At 49.2% G+C, this 11,480-nt stretch overlaps 1 protein-coding gene across 1 annotated transcript; it reads left to right on the forward strand.

The window, feature by feature from the left end:
• Nucleotides 1-1,208: 1,208 nt before the first annotated feature.
• Nucleotides 1,209-10,282, forward strand: LOC108579198. The gene is made up of 4 exons (XM_017942670.1): nucleotides 1,209-1,545; nucleotides 9,243-9,506; nucleotides 9,567-9,779; nucleotides 9,898-10,282. Exons 2-4 carry the CDS (start codon nucleotides 9,249-9,251, stop codon nucleotides 10,237-10,239), a joined length of 813 nt encoding a protein of 270 aa, XP_017798159.1. The 5' UTR covers nucleotides 1,209-1,545; nucleotides 9,243-9,248; the 3' UTR covers nucleotides 10,240-10,282.
• Nucleotides 10,283-11,480: the final 1,198 nt, after the last annotated feature.

Here is an 11,480-nt window from a genome sequence, read left to right on the forward strand (position 1 = left end):
CATTTCCTTTCTACAGATACTCTTTTCTGTTTGCCGGACCACTAGTAAACTTCTTTTCCTTCGCAGAGAGCAAGGACGAGAATAGCACGCAGCTGGGTTGTACCGACAATGAGAACTACTGTGACCAAAAAAGTGGTTGCAAACTCTGCAAAGAAGATGGTTGTAATGCTGCAACGTCAAATGTCGTGTTTACATCTACGATCGCGTCTCTCGTAGTAATTGCACTGTTTATGAAATAAGTTATCGTCGCATATAACCGTTATCATTATTATTATTATCATCGGAATTATTAATTGTGCGTGAGATGATACACGATGTGCAGAGTACTCCACTAACAATAAGATCGAAGATGTAGAGTCACAAAGACAATGATCTGGAGAGACAGCAATGGTAAATTCTTGCCTAATTGTAGTGGGTAAAAGAATGCATTAAATAACAGTAGCTGTTAAGCTGAAACGATATTCTATTGTATTGTATATATCGCATTATTGCGTCCCTACTTTCAATTGGCCGATATATAATATACGGTGAAACTGGTTGAAAAAAGATCGAATCGGTATATTTGAATGGAAGGTATCGGTTGGACAACTGGCGAGACAGCAGGGAGTGTGATGGAAGAAGGCTGATTTGGCGTTATTTAAACACGTAGAAGAGAATAAAAGTTTTTCCGTTCAACGGAGTACATATCACGCCTTTGGATATAGCGGGAGGTTGCGCTTTGCGTTGGAAAGGAAATAATTGCTAACGAAAGTATATCGGGAATGGTTAATTAAATGTTTAACGAGCAGTCGTAAGAGCGAGTTGGTTGGACGCGTAAGGGCAACGAACTCGCTACATTCGATACGATCCAGTCGTTCTTCGTTACGTTCAAGCTTTTCCACTCGTAACACTGTGTGCACTTCTCACGCGAGAGAAGAACGTATTTAGCAGAGATGCTTCGTCAACTGCTACGTATATGTAAAAAAGAAAAGGAAAGTTTGATCGGAATCGGTGGTTGAAATAGAAAAGAGCGAAGAAATGGTGGAGCGCGCAGAGAAATGTGAATTGCGCGCGATCACAAGGGAAGGTGGAGGTTTCGCGCGATTGCGCATACGAGTCTGAGCCGCTTTGCGCGCCTCCTCGCTCGCAGCTACCTCTACTTCCTCGATTCGTTGGAGCAGCGGCGAGCGTCCCCACAGCTCGCCGCCAACCTCACTGTCAGTCCACCGGCACCGTTCACCACCGACGCTTCGAGTAGTTCCAATTTCTATTACGCGCGCGTGTTTTCATTCAGCGTGCGCCGTCTATCATCGCCGAACAAGTCGAGAAGAGTAGGAACGAAAGAGGGAGAGGGAGAGGGAGAGGAAGCAAGAGTGATCGTTCTACACTGACAATCGACCATTTCGTTATCGTCATCGGAATATCGAGTGACGCGTCGATTGGTTTAACGAGCCATCAACGCGAATGATCGTCATGCACGATCGGCGCGTTTGAATCGTTCGCGAGTTTACAAGAAACCGCGAGAGAGGATATCGAGAACGAGCCCTTCGTAGACTACCGACGAGGGTGAGTATACTATCTATTTCTCTTCGATAAGCAATAAAGTGGTGTGTGCGTGTGCGCGCGCGCGCACGCGTGTATGCAGTAAGCGCGAACCGTTTGGCGGGAGAATACGACGTGTTTTCGAAGGTGTTACGTTGCATGTTCACCGATGATTGGACGGGAATACTCCTGTGACGAACGTGAACGAAACGATGAGCAAGGGTACAGATAGAGAATCGGTTCCAAGAGAGTTGCGCTCGTTTCTGTATTTCGGAGGAATGAACAGCGGCGGCGGCGGAGGTCCAGTGGTTCCGGCTGCTGCGCTGGTTCGATCGACCGGCCCGTTTCCAGCCACCTGTGCGCGCACTGCTCCCTTCCGAATTAGTTCCAGCCCGTTTTACCGATGTCGGGCTAGCACACGCCTTCTCCTCTCCCCGGAATCGAAGATTTCCGGCCCGCTGGGCTCGTTACGAATCGCCCCAACGAATCTGCCACTCCGCTTAGTTTCCGCTAACGGAGCTAACAAAGCGTTCGTTAACCGTAAATCGTCCTCACGGTGCGCACCAGTCTTTCTTCCGTCATGCGTCCGTCTTTCTTCGCTCCTGCTCCACCTAATTCCTCCAGTTCTCCCCTCTATCCTTTTTACGTGCGTTACTTTCCGTAATGTTCCAACTATTTCTGAGTTAACGGCGGCCCCGTTTCTCGGAACACGAAAATCCCGCTACTGAAACTGAACGCGGGAGCGTTCTTTGCTTTTGTCGAGTTGGAACGTGTTGCGCGTACACCCACATGTGTAGAAATTGGAAAGGCTGTTGCTCGTCCTTACGTTTTACGCTGCAAAGTTGATCGCGTATCATCGTCAGAAATCGCTTAACCATAATCGAACCGAGTCGAATGGCACGAATGAAAATTGGATCAGTGTGTCAGGCACTGGTTGCGTAGACGTGATTCGTCGCATCGTTCGCAGCGATGTTATATTTTGTTTTACATGCTGCGGTATCGTCAGCACGTTTCGTTTCGGTTCGGTTCGGTTCGGTTCGTTTAGCTAGCGAAATGTCTGCACCGTCTCGAACCGAAGGGAATCGGAAGGACACAAGTTTTCATTTCCACACCGTTGTCGTCTTCGCTTCTCCTGACGTGAAATCGCAAACAAGGGTGTGACGGTTTATCGGCATGTTAAGAAATCCTGGTATGTGGATTCGGTCGTCTCGTGAATACCAGTCCGATAACTGCCCACCGATAACTGTTTTCCGTTCATCTAAACATCTATCTGTATCTACAGTTAGCATCGACAAGGCCTCCCCGTCGTCGTTCTGTTGCATTGCTCGTTTATCATTTATTTTTTCGCCGACTAATACGACGAGCGAGGATCGATGCGCGATAAGATAAGAACGGTAGTCGGTAATTATCGACGCGTGATCGTCTTGTATCGAACACACGGGCTCTATTTTCTCGATTGAAAAAGAAAGGAAAAGGAGGAAGAAGAGTGAAAGATTTTTCCACTATTTAGATGATTTGGTCTGGATAGCTGGAGATGATGGGTGAAAGAGTTGGAGCGAGACACGGTGAGCTAAAATGCGAGGGAAAACGCTATCGTTGGTAGATTACGAGTTCAGTTGAAGGATTACCGATTCAAGCTCCGCGCGATGTCTAGCTACGGGCGATTAACCGTGACATCGACCGATACCAGTTAGAAAATGAATCTAAACACAGGTTTTCAGCTTGTTACCGCTCGTTAAAACTTGTCGGGAGAAAAACGTGTTCGAAGCTTGTGTTTAACGAGGAATGGAGGTATGTAAGTATTAGAGAAAGAGGGGACGAATGCGAGAAGACAAGCGACCGAGCAAGTTCCATACATATGTACAGAGGTTGATGAAAAGTAGGCTTGCTCGTGCGGTCGGAGAAATCAGGAATCTGGAGCTTGGCGAGAGTAACAACCGCACGATTTTCCGGATATCCGCTGGAGCTACGAGGCGAAGCCGAAACTCGCGAAGCCAGTTCACCCACGACATTGAAAGTTACGACGGGCGAGTAGAAATCGGCGTGCTCCGTTTTGCCCGACTGCCGCGACGCGTGCCGTTCGCCGCCTTTCCCGCACAGACCACACACTCCGACTCCGTTTCCTTCTCCTTCGTTAACGTTTCGCGCGTACAAACAGTAGCAGCGCGACTTTTGCTTTTGCGGCGCGGTGCGGCGCGGTGCGGCACGGTGCGCCGTGGTAGTTATGCAAAAGTTCCTCTACGTACAAGGAAGCACGAAGAAAAAGAAGAGCAGGAGAGGGCCGTGAGGCCCGCCGCTGGCCAGTTCATCGACCTATCGTCCGGTCTCTCCTTAGCCTCTCGTTCTTCACCTTTCTCTCCACACTTGGACCCTCTCTCTCTCTCTCTCTTTCGCCTCTCCTCTCCTCTCCTCTGCTCTTCTCTTTTCCCCGGCCCCTCCTCCCTGAGTAAGCTCTCTCCTGCGGGCCCGTGCAATCGACCAACAGGAATCTCGTTTCCGTCGCGATATATTTGAAACTGTGAAAAGGGGGTAAGATGTGGTAAAATGATTGAAGAAAGGAATCTTCTTCTTCCTTTTCCTGTTCTTTATCTATAATAATCGTAAGCTCCGGTGCACCTTGTCACGTCCCGCCTCCTGTGTCTACGTTCATCTTTATTTCAGTATCCTTCTTCACTTGTAATTAAGCGCTTACAATTAAGTCTCGTTCTCTTTCTTTTTCCCTTTTTCCTTCTCTTGTCTGTCGAATAGCGCGAGTGGTGCGCACAATTGTCGATAATTGCGTTAGTTCTCATTGTTGAAAACAGTCTGACGTTTCGATTGTCACTGTGAGAATAGCGAAAAGCTGACCATCCTATTCACGATGCTTCTTCGCGCTTGACAGATTTGCACGTGCACGTAGATTTTTTCGGCGGGGAAAGAGATCGGTGTGAGAAAATCTGCTCTTTCTCTGTTTCCATCTCTTTCTTTTCGCGCGACGACTTCGATTAAGATCGCGGCTTCGTTCAGCTCGTTCTGAAGCAGGCTGTTACTCTCGGTCGATTCTAAACTTGTTCCACGATGCCTTCCATCTAATTGCAAGACGTTGGTGAGATAGAAGATGACGAACGTAGGCGTCACGAATCCTCCTTCTCCCCTCGATTCTGGGGAGAAACTGGTCCGCTTCCTCTTGCCGCGACCACGATGCTCCACATTCTTATCCCGACAGGTGAAATTCGAGATACGAAAACATCCAGCTACGCTAGAATAATAATGCACCCGTGTGTTCTCTTTCTTCTCCGAGTATCCGGCAGCTGTATCTCCTCGGCGAGCCTATGGCCTAACGAACCTGTGAACACGTGTGTGCGTCCACGGTTAAGAGGCGACAAAGATAATAAATATTTCTGCCTGTTCGTTTCGCGTTTCTGCTTTTGTGGAACGATCGCAGGATGTGTGCGTGCGTGCGGATTGTTCCTCGGACTGTTCCTCTCGGCTGATTGTGAGTGTTAAGAAAACTGTCGGGTTCTTACGGAAAGGGTGGGGTGGATGGTACACGGTGTCCTTGCTTCTCTCACAGGAGACGTGTGTCACGTGCGAAGACCCTAAAACCTCGTTCGAAACAGGAAGGCTGGCCGAGAAGACAGGTTGGAAGAAGGTTGAATTTGCACTTTGTAGGTCGGCCGGTTCAGTTAAGTAAGTACTTACTTACGTTTCGCGATCGGTATACACCGGTGGCCGTGACCGTGACTCTCTCAGCGTTATCTAACGCAAGCGCGCACGCTAGGACGAAAACCACCGTTGAACCGCGTGGTATCGCATCGCTTATCTTCATTTTCTCGACGCGGTATTAAATGGTATTAAAGTTGCGTCTCGACGGTGTCCGCGACAACTGTAACGGCCGGTTGGTTAGCCTGCCGTTCAGATCCTCGTACGAGCTAATGAATCATTAGCCAAGTCCTGTTAGCCCATTAATGCCTCTTAACCTCTGGGAGTCTGTTTCATATCCGGTTGGCCGTAGCCAGTCGCGAGAGCAGCAGAGACGAGACGAGGCGAGACGAGAGCCACGCTTGCGTCATACGTTCTGCTCGTGAACAACCTTTCAAAGTACTCGTATGTATACGTATACATACTCGCGACTCGAAATCAACAGCCACGCGTAACATCTTCGCGTGTTCGCTTCGTCCGTAGCTTTGTCTCCTCGAATGTCTCGTACGTTTCAGATGCTGACGGAGTAAAACAGCGACCGCTTGATTAACCGTCGCGCTACTCGATGCTCGTTATTAGGGGGTGAAAGATATGGCGGAAGCGGCGGTATTCGAAGGAATCCGCGTATTAAGGAGAGCCCTTAAAGGAATACTTTCGCACTCTTCTCTCTCTCTCTCTCGTTGAACTAGTATAGCAGGTTGAACGGTACGGGCTGGCCCTCGAGAGAGCGTTATTATTTTTCGAGGACGATAACGCACGTTCCACGAACGTGACCGGACTCCTGGTGCCCGTTCGTCCGGTTCGTGGCATTTTGCATCGATGGTACTCGAGAACCGGTGGCTTTTATACCAGTTCCAAACTCTCCCGCCTTTCTGCTCCGGAAATCATTCGAATCAATTAGGTAAAATTGCAAGAAGAATCGGGAATGGTCTGGAATAATAGCAAGAGCGAACAGCAGCAGGGTAGTTTAGTTGAGTGATGAATTAAGCGGTGGTTGTGTCCTCCTGCGAGGCCAACTCTGAGCGATAACCTCGTGGTGTATAGCGGACGATCACGTCACGCCGAGGGCATCCCCTCTTCCAGGATAACCTGTTCTAGCGCCTTGCGTTTCATCGATCCATCCTTCGCACCGCCGAACTGCCCGCCGCTCTGCTGACGCCGCCACCATTTCTCTTCGAAAACTTTCATGGGGAAAAACGTATATACCTAATCACGCGACGCGAGTCAACCTTCCTTCGGCAAAGTCAAGGAACGTGTTGCCGATTAAAACGACTAAACGTGCAAAAGAAGGGTATCGATTGTGGGCGCACGTTTGCCACCTTGAAATCCGGTTGAAAAGACGAATTTTTCCATGCTCCTGCACGTCTACATATGTACCTACTACGTGGCGAGCATATTTCAATATTACGCCTTGCATAATCACGCGCGTCATCGCGGTGTTATTGCGACGAACTCGTGACGCGATTTACTTTACCTTTCAGACTCGTTCCTTGGTCCGTTTCGCGTACAAATTGCAGAGTAGAGGAAGAACGCGCGTTGGCCGATCAACAATTTTCCGCGAATCTCCCACCTACCGCGGAGTCCACTTATCTCACAGGTGGTACCTATTTGCGTTGTAAAACGGGAAACTTGTGTACTCGTAGACGACGATACCACGTCGATGACTAATCGCGTGAGTAAGATGCGAACTCGTGACGAGAATCTCACGCGCGCAACCATCTACCTGGCCTGGTCGTCGGGGCTTCGCGTGTTGTAAAACGAGAGTTAGATTTCGAAGACAAATTTCATCTTGCCTGGTTGATATTCAACCGGAGGGGACTCGATGACTAATCGCAAGTGACTACGTAGGCGGAAACAAATGATCAGCTCTAAATTGATATCGCGCGCATTCTACGAGATAGAAGCTGTTATCTTCCTCCGGTATGCTGACTAAGTTTCTCGCGAATTGCCGATTCGCGCGATATCCGCTCTTATCGTGTTTGTCAACCAGGGGTTTCTTGTTTTTTCCCTCTTTTATCGCACGAGCCAGCGGTGCGGAAGTTGTCTGGAATTTTTCATTCGAGAATTTCCACTTCCTACAACAACGCCCGATTTTTTTCCTTTACCCATTCCGCATATTTATGGTGTAGCAGTCTGGGCAAGCACGTAGTACCTAGTTCGTTTACAACTAGGTGCCTAATTCTCTGCACGATCTTTCGTAAAAGAAATTTGGTTAGGCACGGTCGTATCTCTCTCTGAATTACGAGCGATAATATACGCACAGATGCTCGATAGCAGCATGGCATGGCAAGCACACCACTCGCACTTGGGTATGTGCGTGCGCATATGTATGTGCGGTTGAAACCGAGACGACACGTCCAACGACGAAACTTCGTTTCGGAGTAACGAGCAGTTGCGCGCCATCGGACGCGTCCATTTACTTCAAGTAGCCCGTTCCAAATGGAACTACATACACCGTTGTTCCTTTCCTATTATCGCTGCCGTTAACGATTGTCAAGCCGATACGAGTACGTTGTCGACGGAGAAGAAGGATTCGTTGGGTGGACCGATCTTCTTCTTGTAAGTTAAAGCGAGTAAATTGGCAAAGTAGAAGGGGGGAAGAGAGACGGTTGATTTCTCTGGCCGGGCATGGTTAATGGGGATGACGCCATGGCTCGTTACGGTCGTTCGCGTCTCCGTAATAATAATTACGCTACTCTTCGACCGGTTACACTGAGCTGCTGGTGGTGTAATCTCGCGTTGCTTGTTATCGGTAGGTGTAAGCACGGGAATAGTGAAGCAAGTAGGTATAAGCGTAGCTCGCGGGACACGAACAGGAAGGGAACATGGAGCTGCTATGTAGTACGGACAATAGTGCGCGACGAACAATGTCGCGACGCGGTGAGAACAGCTGAAAAGAGCCGCGCGCACGTCGATAGATCGTTTCAACGCAACGGAACGGCGTGGTGCCGCGTTTGTTGCGCTTGCATTCACGATACGAGCGCCTGTTGCAAGAGGATCAACTCGAGAGAGGTGGGAAGGAGAAGAAAGCGTTCCACGAGAGAGATCCGAAGTAAGTGTCACAACTGGAAAGTAGCGATGGGAATGATGTCATCGTAAGAATGCCGGCAATTTCGCGGAAAGTATAATGTCGATGGACGTATCGAAACTGTAGAGGGTCTCGAAGGAAGACGTACGTGACTTCGCGATGAACGTTCTTAAAATCGCACAATTGGATAACGCAAACTGTTGCAATGGAGAAAAGCGGGACGGTGCAACAACCGTTCATGCCAGGGTCCCATACCCTTTGCCATCGGTGACGGCCACGCAACAATGGCGGCACCCGTCGTGGTCGGAACGGCGATCGACGGCGGTTTCGATAAACGATTTCAGCTGGTTTGCTGGTCCCCGGCGAGATGCTCGGAAGAAGCGGGGGGTATTTCGTACCCACGGCGAACAATCGAGCGTTCGCGTGAGAACGCGAAAAGAAACGGTCCGCGAGCGTAATTATCGTGGGCTGATCTACGGGCAAATAGTCCCGAGTTGTTATCGGGCCGAAACAATAGCGCATCCTCGCCGAGCGTGTTATAATGTGTTATACCGCAGACAATGCGCTTCCGGTGTGCGTTTCGCGTACACGAACCGCCATCTCTCGAGCGACGACTCGATCCCGAGACGATCGCGTCCGCGTCGCGTCTCGCACGAACCACATGCGGGCGTCGTCTATCGTCCTACAGATTCTTCACTTCTTTCTTTCGGCTCTAATCTGATTACTGTAGATAGCACGCGGGGAGAGAAAGGAAGGTGACACGCGAATAGAGGCGAAACAGACGGTGTGGACGGAGCGCGCGCGCGATTAGTCATCCGCGACTAATTCGTTAAAGGCGTCGCCGTGATCGAATTAAGGTCGAACGAGAGTGGTGAGACTTTTCTCGCCTCGATTAAGTGGGTCGTTGCAAATACGCCATTGGCTGATTAGCTCTAGCCACCATCGGTCCACGACCGGTCCATTTTTTCCTCGAGCGGAGAAGAGGGATTGAGAGGGTACGTTTCGGTTTCAGGAAAAGATGAACGCGCCACCGGTATACGCGTCCTCCTGTCCAGCGTTGCAGTCGAACCTGTCGCTGCACAGTTCTTCCTACTACAGCGAGTACAGCGGAGCAGCGAGGAGGCGGCTATCGTCGACAGGAGAGGCGGACACCTCGGCCACGTCGAGCTACGAGGGCAGCGACAGTTCCGAAAACAGCGACGAATCTCGCTTGGAACCGGTCAGCCAGATAGAACGGGAACAACTCGAAACGTTCTTTCGAGGGTTGAAATCTCAGGTAATAAGCGAGGAAGCTTCCTACCTATCATGCGCGCATGTACTTATCAATTGCGGACAGGTGTTCGTCTGCGAATCGTTGGCGAACTTGTACCTAGGAAGCGCGTCGCAGACCGAAAGATGGGAGCTTCGATTCACTGGAATTCCAGTGGTGGTGCTGGATCTTGGGGAAACGCGATCGAGATCGAAGAGGCGGATTCAAATTCTGTTAGCCGAGCGCGGCACTTGCTTCACCCTTTGGAGAGAAACCATCGACAACTTGTCGTCGTACAAGGTAAAGTATACATACATAAGTAAGTAAGTAAGTAAGTAAGTAAGTGAGTATGTACCTGAAATGTAGCTCCATGTAGTTCAGGTTGCTCGTTATTGACGGTGGTGAAATGATTCGGCAGGTGTCAGGACCGGCTTTCCACACGATGTGTCTCTCGTCCGATCACACACGCCTCGCAGGCCTCAGTTTCGACAATCCGAAGGCCGCGAACGACCTCTGGCAGCACATAGAGCGGCTCGTCTCCTGTCCGGAGAACATCAGCCTCTCGGTACCGGGGAAGAAGAAGAAGAAGAAGCCGGTGCAGAAGAAAGTGGTTCTACCGGCGAAAAGCAACATCAGCCAGCCGTGTCAATTTCAGCACGTGACGAGCGTCGACGCAGCCGATCGATCGCGATACTTTTCTCTACAAACTTTGGTCCCGCCTCTCAACGAGCTAGAAAATTCCCTCGAAGCGAATTTCTGAGATGACGAGAAGCCGAACGGCGACCGTTCAAACTCGTAGCTCTCCTCCGCGATCGCTGTTCGTCCTTCCGTTTCATCTACTACCTACGTATTAGGCAAATTTACTTTTCATTTAAGATTATGTACGATGTATGATGTTGTAAGCGAGATTCAATCTTCTCCTCGACAATACTATAGTACGTATGTACGCGTATATTTCGCGCTTTCGAAAATGAGCAAAATCAAACAGAAGCTGGAGAAAGATTAAGCAACAATTGTTTCGCCGATAAGGAACGTAGCGAATCGGTCGTGTTTTCTTCGCCAGCTATACTCTTGAGGATTAAATTGGTAGGATTGATTGGACGTGCGATCACTTGGAGAACGGAGTGATTTCTGTCTAAAGAAATTCTTGTCCCCAATTTTCCACCTCTGTTCTACTTGTATGTATCGTATGTGCGTATGTATACCTCGAGCTTCGCTTGAAAAATTAGCGGTAAGAGATCCTAAATGTTTGCACGTAGCTACGGGGTGTGATAAGGTTTTATGGAATTGTTCGTTGTTCGATCTGTCGATCGTTCCGTTAGTTCTGGTCTCTTCTCGACACGTCGCGATTTTTCGACGCCACGCCAGATTCGCTGGAACAATTCCGCCTTGGAGCTGGACGTTGTTGGCGTGGATAGGTAACGCGACTCTTGACGAAGACCGCTGAAAAGAAAGAGGTTTTAAACTGTGGCAGTCGAAATGACGATACTTCCAAAATGATTTGAAATTTCTCCACCGGTTCGCGGACAGTTTCGAAGAGCGTGCGATCGATTCGAGAAAGAACCGTGTGCGACGATTTCTAGACAACTTCTCTATCGATTATAATGCATTGAGTTCTTTGTCCACGACTGTGATATAAATGTATCTGTATAGTTACGTTTCGTAATCTGTATCCGTATTGATTAACCATTTTGATATGTAAGTTTACCAGCATCGTTTCGCATGTAATAATTATGCCAATAAATATTCTAATAAGTTTCATTTATCGTCGTTATTATTCGCGTGCACGTGAAAAACCGGAGAACACTTTTCCCGCGTAACAACGCCGTTCAGTTAGGTTAGGTCAGGTTAGTCCTCTTCGTTTTCGTACACTTGGATCCGGACTCTGGACAACAACCGACAACCACCGACGATCCTTGGAATCTCGTGCAAACATAGTGGGAAACGTTACACGCTTTGCCCGCAACTGCCGCCAGATGGAAGCACGAAGAGGACTTTTGC

The sequence above is a fragment of the Habropoda laboriosa genome, unplaced genomic scaffold, assembly GCF_001263275.1.
Source record: "Habropoda laboriosa isolate 0110345459 unplaced genomic scaffold, ASM126327v1 scaffold64, whole genome shotgun sequence".
NCBI classification, from domain to species: Eukaryota; Metazoa; Arthropoda; class Insecta; order Hymenoptera; family Apidae; genus Habropoda; species Habropoda laboriosa.

What these genes read in the sequence shown, in the direction of transcription:
- LOC108579198 (XM_017942670.1), top strand. Translation starts at nt 9,249, where the DNA reads ATGAACGCGCCACCGGTATACGCGTCCTCCTGTCCAGCGTTGCAGTCG. An exon ending in TTCGAGGGTTGAAATCTCAG is followed by an intron (nt 9,507 to 9,566) that starts GTAATAAGCGAG and finishes AATTGCGGACAG; the next exon opens with GTGTTCGTCTGCGAATCGTT. An exon ending in ACAACTTGTCGTCGTACAAG is followed by an intron (nt 9,780 to 9,897) that starts GTAAAGTATACA and finishes ATGATTCGGCAG; the next exon opens with GTGTCAGGACCGGCTTTCCA.